At 43.4% G+C, this 15,331-nt stretch overlaps 1 protein-coding gene across 1 annotated transcript in view; it reads right to left on the bottom strand.

Moving 5' to 3' along the window:
- Nucleotides 1-9,534: 9,534 nt before the first annotated feature.
- Nucleotides 9,535-15,331, bottom strand: part of npdc1a (neural proliferation, differentiation and control, 1a) — a 31,595-nt gene continuing 25,798 nt past the window's right edge. The window contains exons 7-9 of the mRNA XM_024402605.2: nucleotides 11,762-11,841; nucleotides 11,474-11,573; nucleotides 9,535-11,295 (exon numbers count right to left, since the gene is read on the bottom strand). Of these exons, the coding sequence (XP_024258373.1) occupies nucleotides 11,224-11,295; nucleotides 11,474-11,573; nucleotides 11,762-11,841 (252 nt within the window). The 3' untranslated portion in view covers nucleotides 9,535-11,223. The remainder of the gene's footprint in view (nucleotides 11,296-11,473; nucleotides 11,574-11,761; nucleotides 11,842-15,331) is intronic.

Genomic DNA, 15,331 nt, shown 5'->3' with positions numbered 1-15,331 from the left:
GGATGAGCCACAAGTCAAAGCTGTAAAGATGGTTAATGGTACTGTACACGGCAACACTTAGAGAGACAACTCAGACATATCGAGTCTGTCTAGCACCAGGTCCAAATAAGCTCCCTGTACTACAGTGTATTCTAAATGCATTATCAGCCATGAGGAGGTGTGAGGGAGAGTCACACATATCTGTGTGTGTAAACAATGTAGTTCAGACACACAGTCACCACTCACCAATGACCCATCCAGGGTGACTGAGAGAAATAGGAGCATAGTGGTACAGCCTGGTTTCAACCATTTAAACCAATATGCTTTAAGTTCATTGCCATAATACTTTAGTTTGTCTTGAATATTTGTTATTATCGCCTTCATCCCCTTCTGACTCCATCAGTGGAGAGATTTAATACATTTTTGTCAGTTAGTAGACAGTCTTATTTAGAGCAACTAGGGTTAAATGCCTTGCTCAAGGACACATTGATAGATTTTTCACCTTGGGGAATCAAACCAACGACCTTTCAGTTACTGGCCCAATGTTAACCGCTAGGCTACCTGCCACCCCGTACAGATTGGCTTGCCCAGAAACACTTGTTTATTTGTCCTGAGTGTCTGAGAGGTCACTGTGCACCAGGCCATCACAGGGTGTATAGGTACTGTATATACACATAACTTCTTATTCAGGCCAGGAGTTTTTCCTGACCAGGAATAACCCTTAGTTATAGCCTATATACAACAACTAGGCCTTGGAGTTTTCCTGAGCCTTCTCCCTAAAGCACCCATAGTAAACCCCCAGTTTTACTCCACAGTCTCCCCACCTCCCCCCTGCCGCCTACCTTCCCCCACAAACAAGACTGATGGCTTTTTGATTTTCTCCCTAACGGCCCTGCCTTTGACACCCACCACCATCCCTCCACCCATCGCAAACTTTCAGCAGTTGACCAATAGCTGCCTCCCTACCACAGTCCACGAGGACAATGGGCTTTAACGGCCCTCGGAAGGCAGCTCAATGGGGACAGTTACAAGAGCCCTCCATCCCCTCCCCACACACAACCGCTTGCACACACACACACACACACACACACACACACACACACACACACACACACACACACACACACACACACACACACACGTTGAGGGGCAGACGGTTGAAGAGCAAAGATGACCACAGTCATCCTTGTCCACCAAAGAGAATTGAGGAGTGTGATAAAAAAAAATGGTGATGAAAGGTGAGAACTAGGGAAACTGTTTTTTATTGGGCGTGGTATGTGATGTTATACAGTACATAAATAGTAAGACAAAGTTGGATGACCGATTCATCCCGCCATGGGGACGCTCAGTTGTCTGATCCCCAGCTCCCTACCCCATCCCCTCCTTCTCCAGCCGTCCTCCTCTTCATCCTATTTACAATACTATATTCAATCCCACACAGTTTAATTTAGCCTTTTTTGTGCGGAGTCTATTTCAGTCCTTTAAAGAGCAACATACTTGAGAGATATAGTAGTATTGTAGATTACTTTATCACTGACCTCAACCCAGAGTCTCTCAGAGCGTTTACACTCACTGACACCCCTATCGGATCACAGCAAAATCAGTCTACTTGAACAGAGCAATGCTCAATCATGAGGCGTCAAAGCCAAAGAAACTGCACAATATTAAGACACGCTATAAATGGAAGGAAAGTATGTGGAAACCTACCAAAAACGATTAGGCAACAACAAACTCAGTCCCTTTTAGACAACATCCTGGACAAAACATTTCACTGTAATAGTGAAGGTGTAAACTTGGCAGTAGAAAGCCTAAACAGTATATTTTACCTTTCAGCTTCCCTATCAAATCAAAAGATTTAAAGCAGACAACCTAAGAAAATTAAAAACAATGACAAATGGCTTGATGAAGAATGCAAAAACCTAAGAAAGAAATTGAGAAACATATCCACCCAAAAACAGAGACCTACGCCTTCACTATGGTGAGTCACTAAAATAATACAGAAATACAGAAAAAGAAGGAACCGCATGTCAGAAATCAGCTCAATGTAATTGTAGAATCCATATAATCTAACCACTTCTGGGAAATTTGGAACACACTAAACAAACACCACAAAGAGTCCTTGCCAGGCTCCCTACAGACGGCTCGTCAGGCTCTCATGCCTTCACCGGATCGCCAGGCTCCCCTGCTTCCTCTGGCTCGTCAGGCTCTCATGCCTCAGCCGGATCACCAGGCTCCCCTGCTTCCTCTGGCTCGTCAGGCTCTCATGCCTCAGCCGGATCACCAGGCTCCCCTGCTTCCTCTGGCTCGTCAGGCTCTCATGCCTCAGCCGGATCACCAGGCTCCCCTGCCTCAGCCGGTCTGTCAGGTTCCCGCGCACCAGTCGGCGACAGGTTCCCGCACATCAGCAGGGGTGACCGGTCCGCTCCTGATCCCAGCGATCGTCCCTTTGGTTTGGGTCCTGTGGCTGGAGTCGAATGCGCCGGGGATACTGTCACATATGCACTCTCCGGCACTCTAGGTCGCCATGCTCCTGCACCTCAGCCGGACTGACACGTTTCCCGAGCCTCAGCAGAGATGACCGGTTCGCTCCTGATCCCTGGGATCGTCATTTTGGTTGGCGTGCTGCGGCAGGAGCCTCGAGTCACGGAGGGGGGTACTGTCACGTGTGTTCCCTCTCTGGCCTCTAGGTCACCAGTCTGCTCATTATGGCACACACCTGTTACCAACACTACACTCACCTGGACTCTATCACTTCCCTGATTACCTTCCCTATATAAACTCAGCAAAAAAACAACGTCCTCACACTGTCAACTTTGTTTATTTTCAGCAAACCTAGAGACATAAACTGAACAAGTTCCACAGACATGTGACTAACAGAATTAGAATAATGTGTCCCTGAACTAAGGGGGGTCAAAATAAAAAGTAACAGTCAGTATCTGGTGTGGCCACCAGCTGCATTAAGTACTGCAGTGCATCTCCTCCTCTTGGACTGCACCAGATTTGCCAGTTCTTGCTGTGAGATGTTACCCCACTCTTCCATCGAGGCACCAGCAAGTTCGCGGACATTTCTGGGTGGAATGGCCCTAGCCCTCGCCCTCCGATCCAACCGGTCCCAGACATGCTCAATGGGATTGAGATCCGGGCTCTTCGCTGGCCATGGCAGAACACTGACATTCCTGTCTTGCTGGAAATCACGCACAGAATGAGCAATATGGCTGGTGTCATTGTCATGCTGGAGGGTCATGTCAGGATGAGCCTGCAGGAAGTGTACCACATGAGGGAGGAGGACGTCTTCCCTGTAACGCACAGTGTTGAGATTGCCTGCAATGACGACAAGCGCAGTCCGATGATGCTGTGACACTCCGCCCCAGACCATGACGGACCCTCCACCTCCAAATCGATCCCGCTCCAGAGTACAGGCCTCAATGTAATGCTCATTCCTTCGACGATAAATGCGAATCAGACCATCACCCCTGGTGAGACAAAACCGTGACTCGTCAGCGAAGAGCACTTTTTTTCCAGTCCCGTCTGGTCTAGTGACAGTGGGTTTGTGCCTATAGGCAACATTGTAAAATCCATGTACAAATTGTAGTTAAAATTGGCAAAAAACAAACATTTCTTTCCACAGGGCAGTGGGGTGAAACATATATCAACGAATTGGTGAGGGCACTAGAACAGTCTGCAGCTCTCGGCCTCACCCTACTAGAAGTCAAATGTCTGCTGATGAACTAGTGGTTCTGTCTCCAACCAAGGAGGGCCTTCAGCAGAACCTTGATCAATAAATCTCAGTCAAACAAAAATAACTGTGTTACAAAAAAGGTCCAGTTGCCAAACCAAATCAAATCCTATTTGTCACATACACATGGTTAGCAGATGTTAATGCAAGTGTAGCGAATTGCTTGTGCTTCTAGTTCCGACCATGCAGTAATATCTAGCAAGTAATCTAACCTAACAATTTCACAACAACTGCCTTATACACACACAAGTGTAAAGGAATGAATAAGAATATGTACATAAAAATATATGAATGAGCGATGGCCGAACGCCATAGGCAAGATGCAATAGATGGTATAGATTACAGTATATACATATGAGATGAGTAATGTAGAGTATGTAAACAATATATAAAGTGGCAGTGTTTAAAGTGGCTAGTGATACATTTATTACATCAATTTTTCAAAGTGGCTAGAGATGAGTCAGTATGTTGGCAGCAGCCACTCAATGTTAGTGATGGCTGTTTAACAGTCTGATGGCCTTGAGATAGAAGCTGCTTTTCAGTCTCTCGGTCCCCGCTTTGATGCACCTGTACTGACCTCGCCTTCTGGATGATAGCTGGGTGAACAGGCAGTGGCTCGGGTGGTTGTTGTCCTGATGATCTTTTGGGCCTTCCTGTGACATCGGGTGGTGTAGGTGAGAGCATCCTTGGAGGGTAGTTTGCCCCCGGTGATGCGTTGTGCAGACCTCACTACCCTCTGGAGAGCCTTGCGCTTGTGGGCGGAGCAGTTGCCGTACCAGGCAGTGATACCTCCTGAGGCTGAAGAGGCTCTGCTGTGCCTTCTTCACCACGCTGTCTGTGTGGGTGGACCATTTCAGTTTGTCCTTGATGTATACGCCGAGGAGCTTAAAACTTTGCACCTTCTCCACTACTGTCCCGTTGATGTGGGTAGGGGGCTGCTCCCTCTGCTGTTTCCTGAAGTCCACGATCATCTCCTTTGTTTTGTTGACATTGAGTGTGAGGTTCTTTTCCTGACACCACACTCTGAGGGCCCTCACCTCCTCCCTGTAGGCCGTCTCATCGTTGTTGGTAATCAAGCCTACCACTGTAGAGTTGTCTGCAAACTTGATGATTGAGTTGGAGGCGTGCATGGCCACGCAGTCATGGGTAAACAGGGAGTACAGGAGAGGGCTGAGAACGCATCCTTGTGGGGGCCCCAGTGTTGAGAATCAGCGGGTTGGAGATGTTGTTACTTACCCTCACCACCTGGAGGCGGCCCATCAAGAAGTCCAGGACCCAGTTGCACAGTTATGGGGTCGAGACCCAGGGTCTCGAGCTTAATGCCTACCACTTTGAAGATGCAAAATATTTTTGTGAAACAAACAAATAAAACAAAATACAGAAAACCTGAGCGTGCATAACTATTCACCCCCCTTAAGTCAATACTTTGTAGAGCCACCTTTTGCAGCAATTACAGCTGCAAGTCTCTTGGGGTATGTCTCTATAAGCTTGGTACATCTAGCCACTGGGATTTTTGCCCATTCTTCAAGGCAAAACTGCTCAGGCTCCTTCACGTTTGAATGGGTTCTGCTGGTGTACAGCAATCTTTAAGTCATACCACAGATTCTCAATTGGATTGAGGTCTAGGCTTTGACTTGGCCATTCCAAAACATTTAAATGTTTCTCCTTAAACCATGTGAGTGTTGCTTTAGCAGTATACTTAGGGGCATTGTCCTGCTGGAAGGTGAACCTCTGTCTCAGTCTCAAATCTCTGGAAGACTGAAACAGGTTTCCCTCAAGACTTTCCCTGTATTTAGTGTCATCCATCATTCTTTCAATTGTGACCAGTTTCCCAGACCCTGCCGATGAAAATGGTGTTCCCGGGGTGATGAGAGATGTTGGGTTTGCGCCAGACATAGCATTTTCCTTGATGGCCAAAAAGCTAAATTTTAGTCTCATCTGACCAGAATACCATCTTCCATATGTTTGGGGAGTCTCCCACATGCCTCTTGGCAAACACCAAACGTGTTTGTTTATTTTTTTATTTTAAAGTGCTCCTATGGACAGATACTCCAATCTCTGCTGTGGAGCTTTTACAGCTCCTTCAGGGTAATCTTTGGTCTCTTTGTTGCCTCTCTGATTAATACCCTCATTGCCTGATCCGTGAGTTTTGGTGGGCAGCCTTTTTGGCAGGTTTGTTTTGCTGTGGTGCCATATTTAAAAAAATAATGGTGCTCCTTGGGACGTTAAACATTTCAGATATTTTTTTATAACCCTGATTTGTAGAGAAGTACAGCTTTGTCCCTGACATGTTTGGAGAGCTCCTTGGTCTTCACGGTGCCCCTTGCTTAGTGGTGTTGCAGACTCGGGGGCCTTTCAGAACAGGTGTATATGTACTGAGATCATGTGACAAATCATGAGACACTCAGATTGCACACAGGGTGAATACATATGCATGCACCACTTTCCCAGTTTTTAATATATATATATATATATTTTAACAAGTCATTTTTTTCATTTCCCTTAACCAATTTGGACTATTTTGTGCATGTCATTACATGAAATCCCATTTAAATTACAGGTTGTAATGCAACAAAATAGGAAAAACGCCAAGGGCGATGAATACTTTTGCAAGGCACTGTACCTTGACCTAAACATCAGCACCACAACTTCCACAAATCTGTGAACGATCTGAGAGACAAGGCAAGAAGAGCCTTCTACGCCATCAAAAGGAACATCAAATTTGACATACCAATTAGGATCTGGCTAAAACTACTTGAATCAGTTATAGAACCCATTGGCCTTTACGGTTGTGAGGTCTGGGGTCCCATGCCCACCATAATTCACAACATGGGACGAACACCAAATTGAGACTCTGCATGCAGAATTCTGCAAGAACATCCTCAGTGTACAACATAAAACAACAAATAATGCATGCAGAGCAGAATTAGGCCAATTCCCACTAATTATCAAAATCCAGAAAAGAGCTGTTAAATTCATACGCAGTGAGTCAGGAATCAGAAAGAGAGTTAAATAATAAGACAGCAGATGAACAAACCATGCGTAGCGTACTGAATGTGAAAACAAACCAATATTGTCTGATGACTGAGGCTACTGAGGGCTAAATAAAGGGAAGGTAATCAAGGTGATGATAAAGTCCAGGTGTGTGTAATGATGGGGAGCAGGTGTGCATAATGGTGGTTGCCAGGACCAGTGCCATCAAGCGCTGGAGAGGGAAAGGGAGAGGGCGTGACAATTATGACAATTCTACAACCACCTAGGAAGCGATTTCCAGACATTCCATAACAAAGCCATTACATACAGAGAGATGAACCTCGAGGAGAGTCCCCTAAGCTAGCTGGTCCTGGGACTCTGTTTACAAACACAGACCCCACAGAGCCCCAAGACAGCAACACAATTAGACCCAACCAAATCATGAGAAGAAATATATGATTACTTGATACAATGAAAAGAATTTACCAAAAAATAGAGCAAACTGGAATGCTATTTGCTCCTAAACCGAGAGTCCACAGTGGCAGAATACTTGACCGCTGTTACTGACTCAAAATTAAGGAAAGCTTGACTATGTACAGACTCAGTGAGCATGCTATTGAGAGAGGCCGCCATGCCTCTCAAGAGAAGACAGGCTATGTGCACACTGCCCACGAAATGAAGTGGAAACTGAGCTGCACTTCTTAACCTTCTGCCAAATGTATGACCATATTAGAGACACATTTTTCCCACAGACCTAGAAGGAATTCCAAAACAAATCCAATTCTATTGGGTGAAATACCAGTGTGCCATAACAGCAGCAATATTTGTGACCTGTTGTCACAAGAAAAGGGAAACCAGTGAAGAACAAACACCATTGTACATACAACACATATTTATGTTGATTTATTTTCCCTTTTGTAATTTACCTATTTGCACATCCTTGCAACACTATATATAGACATATGCCATTTAAATGTCTTTATTCTTTTGGAACTTGTGTGAATGTAAAATGTTCTGTTCACTTTTTGTTTATTTCACTTTTGTTTAGCCATTTCACTTGCTTTGGCAATGTAAACATGTTTTCCATGCCAATAAAGCCCCTTCAATTGAAATTGAAAGAGAGATATGAGTGAATGGGTGTGGTGGGTTTAACACTGATATACACTGATATAACACTGATAGACTTCACACTGTGGAATCTGGTGTGCGTACTCATAACTGCATTACTTTCATCAGAAAGGCAGTTGATCAGCTTACAAGAAATTGGAGGAAAACAATGTAAATGAATAGAGCTAGATGACTATAAGTGTCTTTGTAGTTCATGATGGACATGAACCACAGGTGTAAAAGAATGTCATGTGAATCTAAAAACCCCTACTAAAAACCCCACTATTTATACTGGGTGAAATACCACAGTTTGTCATTACAGCAGCAAGATTTGTGACCTGTTGTCACAAGAAAAGGGCAACCAGTGAAGAACAAACACCATTGTACATACAACACATATTTATGTTTATTTATTTTCCCTTTTGTAATTTACCTATTTGCACATCGTTATAACACTGTATATAGCCATAATATGACATTTGAAATTCCTCTATTCATTTGAAGCTTTTGTGATTGTAATCTTAATACATTTTTGATTGTTTAGTATCTGTTTCATATGCTTCGGCAACGTAAACATAAGTTTCCCATGCCAATTAAAGCCCAGCCCTTTGAATCGAATTGAGAGACAGGAGGGTGAGAGAAACAGAGGGTGGAGGGAAAGCGAGAGAATGGAGATAGAGGGAGGTACAGAAGAGGGAAAGAGAGAGAAGGGAGATAGAGGGAGGTACAGAAGAGGGAAAGAGAGAGAAGGGAGATAGAGGGAGGTACAGAAGAGGGAAAGAGAGAGAATGGAGATAGAGGGAGGTACAGAAGAGGGAAAGAGAGAGAATGGAGATAGAGGGAGGTACAGAAGAGGGAAAGAGAGAGAATGGAGATAGAGGGAGGTACAGAAGAGGGAAAGAGAGAGAATGGAGATAGAGGGAGGTACAGAAGAGGGAAAGAGAGAGAATGGAGATAGAGGGAGGTACAGAAGAGGGAAAGAGAGAGAATGGAGATAGAGGGAGGTACAGAAGAGGGAAAGAGAGAGAATGGAGATAGAGGGAGGTACAGAAGAGGGAAAGAGAGAGAATGGAGATAGAGGGAGGTACAGAAGAGGGAAAGAGAGAGAATGGAGATAGAGGGAGGTACAGAAGAGGGAAAGAGAGAGAAGGGAGATAGAGGGAGGTACAGAAGAGGGAAAGAGAGAATGGAGATAGAGGGAGGTACAGAAGAGGGAAAGAGAGAGAATGGAGATAGAGGGAGGTACAGAAGAGGGAAAGAGAGAGAATGGAGATAGAGGGAGGTACAGAAGAGGGAAAGAGAGAGAAGGGAGATAGAGGAGGTACAGAAGAGGGAAAGAGAGAGAATGGAGATAGAGGGAGGTACAGAAGAGGGAAAGAGAGAGAAGGGAGATAGAAGGAGGTACAGAAGAGGGAAAGAGAGAATGGAGATAGAGGGAGGTACAGAAGAGGGAAAGAGAGAGAAGGGAGGAGAGAGAGAAGTGCACATCATTACAACACTGTATATATCCATAATGACATTTGAAATGCCTCTATTCCTTTAGAACATTTGTGAGTGTAAACTTTTTGTTTGTTTCACTTTTGTTTATTATCTATTTCACTTGCTTTGGCAACGTAAACATATGTTCCCATGCCAATAAAGCCCTTTGATTTGAATTGAATAGAGAGAGACAGAGAGAGTGTGCAAGAGAGGAGTGAGAGAGAGAAAGAAAACGAGACAGAGATGCATACTATGCATTGTCCTTTTGCAAGCTTCACTTGAGGTAAAAACGTTTAATTCAGAAGCGAGGCCTGCATGTACAAAAATATACAAGTGAACAGTTTCACTCTTTCTATGCACATTTTGCAACGCCAGGGTTGGGACTGACAGGGACGAAAGAGAGAAAAAAATACTAGATAGTGACATCCACCATGGATCATCAATCCTATAGACATTCTTACTAAGGTGTACATATCAATGTACATGTCTCCTCCAGTTACACATAGGAGGTCGAATCAAAGTGATTATCATATTCAAACATGTCGGAATCAAACCAAGCATGAGAAATCATCTGGTACTACATTTTCCAATATGCTTTCTTAAATCTACAATATTGATTTAACAAGTTGAAATTTGCTACACCAAATGACAAGAACTTAATCCTAAACCCTGTTTTTGGAAGATACGAATAGACAGACATCACAAATATGTGACATACATTTTTTTGCATCCATAAAATAGTACTTAAAAGATTATATCACAGTATATCATGACAGTGTCCCTTTGTGTTCCTCTTGCTCCTTGGCCAAATGCCAAGCACTTTTCATGAAAAACCCTTCATGTGTACCAGTATCTACAGTATAATGACCTGGGGTTAGCTACTAGCTATGCATGGCTAATAGAGTAAGGGACTGTTTTGATGTGTGTGTGTCTGCACAATTGATGTGTGTGTGTGTCTGCACATATGTGTGTTCTATAGAGGCTTTGGGAGATAATAACGGACATTACAAAGGTGAGCAATTGAAACACTGATTCTAAGAGAGAGAGAAACCGAGCAGCATTTTCTAACCTCCTGCCAAATGTATGACCATATTAGAGAGACATATTTCCCACCGATTACACAGACCCAGAAAGAATATGAAAATAAATCCAATCTTGATAAAACGGCCACGTCTATTAGGTGAAATACCACAGTGTGCCACCACATCAATAAGATTTGAGACCTGTTGCCTCAAGAAAGGGGCAACAAGTGGAGTACAAACACCATTGTAAATACAACCTATACGTTTATTTATTTTCTCTTTCATACTTCAATTACTTGGACATTGTTGCAACACTGTGCCAATAATATAACATTTGAAATGTCTATATTCTTTAAAAACTTTTGTGAGTAATGTTTACTGTTCATTTCTGATGGTCTTTTCCTTTGTTTATCCTTTCATTTGTTGTCCATTTCATTTGCTTTGGCAATGTAAACATTTGTTTCCCATAGTAATGTTCTCGTTGTGAGATTAAATGACAAACCAGCTTAAAAGACCAAGGAAAGGTGCAAAGACATGAAACAACAAATTATATTCAAAAGGAACACTGTCTTTTACTGGAAAGTACAGGGGACTAGGCCTTTTGTATGATAGAAACACCCTACTAGTGACCAAGTCCTAGGATACAGGAAGATTGTCTACATCCCAAATAGCACCCTACACCCTATGTAGTGCACTACTTTTGACCTGGACCCATAGGGTTCTGGCCAAAAGTAGTGCACTATATAGGGTGTAAGGGTGCCATTAGAGACATATATCTTGAGTTTCATACATCTGTCAACCTCCTGACTCTTCATTTCCTCTTATATAAGCCCATCCAGTTCTAAGAACGGAGAGTTCACGTGCTATTTTTCCAGAGTACAAGAAATGGTGTGTGTGTGTGTGTGTAGGCATGAAAATCTATGGGTTTCACATGGGATTCCCCTGGTAGTGTAGGGTAGAGTCGTTAAACAAAGGATTCTTCACTTCCATCTCTCCAGTCTGCAATGAAACAAAAACGCTGCTGTTAAAAGCCTAACACAAACAAAGTCATCATCATTGTGAATAGTGTGTATTAAACAAGAATTTGTGTGCATATGTTGTGTGTTTTGTGTGTGTGTGTGTGTGTGTGTGTGTGTGTGTGTGTGTGTGTGTGTGTGGTATGTTGGAGTAGACCCACCGGTGCCAGTCCAGGGCACTCGTACACAGTGAAGTCTCCGTCCACTTCCTCCTCATCTGACGTGACTTCTGAGTCAGCGACCTTCGGTTCCGATTTATGACTGAGAAACAACAGAATGCACCAAGATGAATGTGTGTTTATTCATATTTGAATGGAACTGAATTGTGGGAGATGTCGAGAGAGAGAGATTGAGAGAAGGAGATAGAGACAAGGAAAGAGAGAAAGAGAAAGAGAGAGAAAGAGAGAGAGAGCGAGACCGAAAGGGACAGGAGGAGGACTAGAGCTCACTTTTCCATGGAGAGCATCTGCTGTTTTTGATGCTGGTAGTGGTACATCTGGGCACTCTGGGCCAACTTCTTATCCCCCGACTGAAAAGGGAAGAGAAGAGGCACAAGAAAAAAAAGGGGTAATAATGTCCCCAGTATTTTACAAATGTTCCATTCCAAGAATGAATCACTTTTTTTGCCCGGGTAACCCGGTATTTCCCGCCAAAACTGGAAGTGTCATTCTCAAGCATATACTGTAAAGCATATACTGTACATATGTCTGGATTTGATTAGAGCTTTGATCGCATGAAAGTTCAAGCCTGAGCCTGATGAGCCCTACTTTAAAAGACATTTTATGATCCCAAGCCCAAAAAGCCCAAATGATTGTGCCATTATCCAATACATTATCCAATACATTATGCACGACAGAAAACCATAAAAGCCCAAAGTAGTAGCTATACTCTCTTGGATGAATACATTAAACAAGCTCCAGTAGCCTAATCTTTTTCAGTGTGGACTGTAGCCTATTACTGTAATTGTATTGTATTATACTGTATTATATGGACTGGAATTTTGGACCTCCTTCAAACCATGGAATGCAGGTGCAGGATATGTGTCCTACAAAGTTACAATTATAGGCCTATTATACCATTTTATAATTAGTAGGCTGACACATATACAGTACCAGTCAAAAGTTTGGACACATCTACTCATTCAAGGGTTTTTCTTTATTTTGACTATTTTCAACATTGTAGAATAATAGTGAAGACATCAAAACTATGAAATAACACATATGGAACCATGTAGGAACCAAAAAAGTGTTAAACAAATCAAAATTGATTTTATATTTGAGAATCTTCAAAGAAGCCACCCTTTGCCTTGATGAAAGCTTTGCCCACTCTTGGCATTCTCTCAACCAGCTTCACCTGGAATGATTTTCCAACAGTCGTCCCACATATCCTGAACACTTGTTGGCTGCTTTTCCTTCACTTTGCGGTCCAACTCCTCCCAAACTATCTCAATTTGGTTGAGGTCAGGTGATTGTGGAGGCCAGGTAATCTGATGCAGCACTCCATCACTCTCCTTCTTGGTCAAATAGCCCTTACACAGCCTGGAGGTGTGTTTTTGGTCATTGTCCTGTTGATAAACAAATTATAGTCCCACTAAGCACAAACCAGATGGAATGACGTATCGCTGCAGAATGCTGTGGTAGCCATGCTGGTTAAGTGTCTCTTGAATTCTAAATACATCACAGACAGTGTCACCAGCAATGCACCCCCACACCTCCTCCTCCATTCTTCACAGTGGGAACCACACTTGCAGAGATGATCTGTTTACCTACTCTGCATCTCACAAAGATACGGTGGTTGGAAACATAAATCTCCCATTTGGCCTCATCAGAGCAAAGGACAGATTTCTACCAGTCTAGTTTCTTGGCCCAAGCAAGTCTCTTCTTCTTATTGGTGTCCTTTAGTAGTGGTTATTTGCAGCAATTCGACCATGAAGGCCTGATTCAAGCAGTCTCCCCTGAACAGTTGATGTTGAGATGTGTCTGTTACTTGAACTCCGTGAAGCATTTTTCTGGGCTGCAATCCGAGGTGCAGTTAATTGCCTATTTCTGAGGCTTGTAACTCTAATGGACTTATCCTCTGCAGCAGCTTTAACTCTGGGTCTTCCATTCCTGTGGCAGTTCTCATGAGAGCCAGTTTTCCAATAGTACTTGATGTTTTTTTTCGACTGCACTTGAAGAAATGTTCCGGATTGACTGACCTTCATGTCTCAAAGTAATGATGAACTGTAATTTCTCTTTGCTTATTTGAGCTGTTCTTGCCATAATATGGACTTGGTCTTTTACCAAATAGGGCTATCTTCTGTATACCAACCCTACCTTGACACAGCACAACTGATGGTCTCAAACGTATTAAGGAAAGAAATTCCACAAAATAACTTAACAAGGCACACCTATTAATTGAAATGCATTCCAGGTGACTACCTCATGAAGCTGGTTGAGAGAATGCCAAGTGTGTGCAAAGCTGCTATCAATGCAATGGGTGGCTACTTTGATTAACCATTTTTTGGTTACTTTTTTTATGGCACCATATCCCCCATATAGAACAATACTTTCCCCATATATGTGTTATTTAATAGTTTTGATGTCTTCACTACTATTCTATGATGTAGAAAATAGTCAAAACAAAGAAACCCTGGAATGAGTAGGTGAGTAACTTTTGACTGGTAATGTATACAGTGCAGTCGGAAAGTATTCAGACCCCTTCACTTTTTCCACATTTTGTTACGTTATAGCCTTATTCTAGAATGGATTCAATTGTTTCCCCCCCCTGAATCTACACACAATACCCCATAATGCAAAGTAATGTTAGCAAATGTATAAAATAAATGTAAATATTGCATTTACATAAGTATTCAGACACTTTAATCAGTACTTTGTTGAAGCACCCTTGTCAGCGATTACAGCCTCAAGTCTTCTTGGGTATGACGCTACAAGCATGGCACACCTGTATTTGGGGAGTTTCTCCCATTTTTCTCTGCAGATCCTCTGAAGCTTTGTCAGGTTGGATGGGGAGTTTCACTGCACAGCTATTTTCAGGTCTCTCTAGCGATGTTCGATAGGGTTGAAGTCCGGGCTCTGGCTGGGCCACTCAAGGACATTCAGAGACTTGTCCCGAAAGCCACTCCTGCGTTGTCTTGGCTGTGTGCTTAGGGTCGTTGTCCTGTTGGAAGGTGAACCTTCACCCCAGTCTGAGGTCCTGAGCGCTCTGGAGCAGGTTTTCATCACAGAACTTTCTGCACTTTCCTCCGTTCATCTTTCCCTCTATCCTGACAAGTCTCCCAGTCCCTGTCGCTGAAAAACATCCCCACAGTATGATGCTGCCACCACCATGCTTCACTGTAGGGGTGGTGCCAGGTTTCCTCCAGATGTGACGCTTGGAATTCAGGTCAAAAAGTTCAATCTTGGTTTCATCAGACCAGAGAATCTTGTTTCTCATGGTCTGAGAGTCCTTTAGGTGCCTTTTGGCAAACTCCAAGCGGGGTTTCATGTGCCTTTTACTGAGGACTGGCTTCCATCAGCCACCACCATAAAAGCCTGATTGGTGGAGTGCTGCAGATATGGCTGTCCTTCTGGAAGGTTCTCCCATCTCCACAAAGGAACTCTGTCAGAGTGACCATCAGGTTCTTGGTCACCTACCTGACAAAGGCCCTTCTCCCAGAATTGCTCAGTTTGGCGGGGCGGCCAGCTCTAGGAAGAATCTTGGTGGTTCCAAACTTCTTCCATTTAAGAATGATGGAGGCCACTGTGTTTTTGGAGACCTTCAATGCTGCAGAATGTTTTTGTCTTCCCCAGATCTGTACCTCGACACAATCCTGTCTCGGAGCTCTACGGACAATTCCTTCGACCTCATGGCTTGGTTTTTGCTCTGACATGCACTGTCAACTGTGGGACCTTATATAGACAGGTGTGTTCCTTTCCAATTCATGTCCAATCAATTGAATTTACCACAGGTGGACTCCAATCAAGTTGTAGAAACATCAAGGATGATCAATGGAAACAGGATGCACCTGAGCTGAATTT

Source organism: Oncorhynchus tshawytscha, linkage group LG33, assembly GCF_018296145.1.
Source record: "Oncorhynchus tshawytscha isolate Ot180627B linkage group LG33, Otsh_v2.0, whole genome shotgun sequence".
Taxonomy (NCBI): domain Eukaryota; kingdom Metazoa; phylum Chordata; class Actinopteri; order Salmoniformes; family Salmonidae; genus Oncorhynchus; species Oncorhynchus tshawytscha.
The sequence above is the reverse complement of the archived record's forward strand: the minus strand, read 5'-3'. Positions and strand labels throughout refer to the sequence as shown.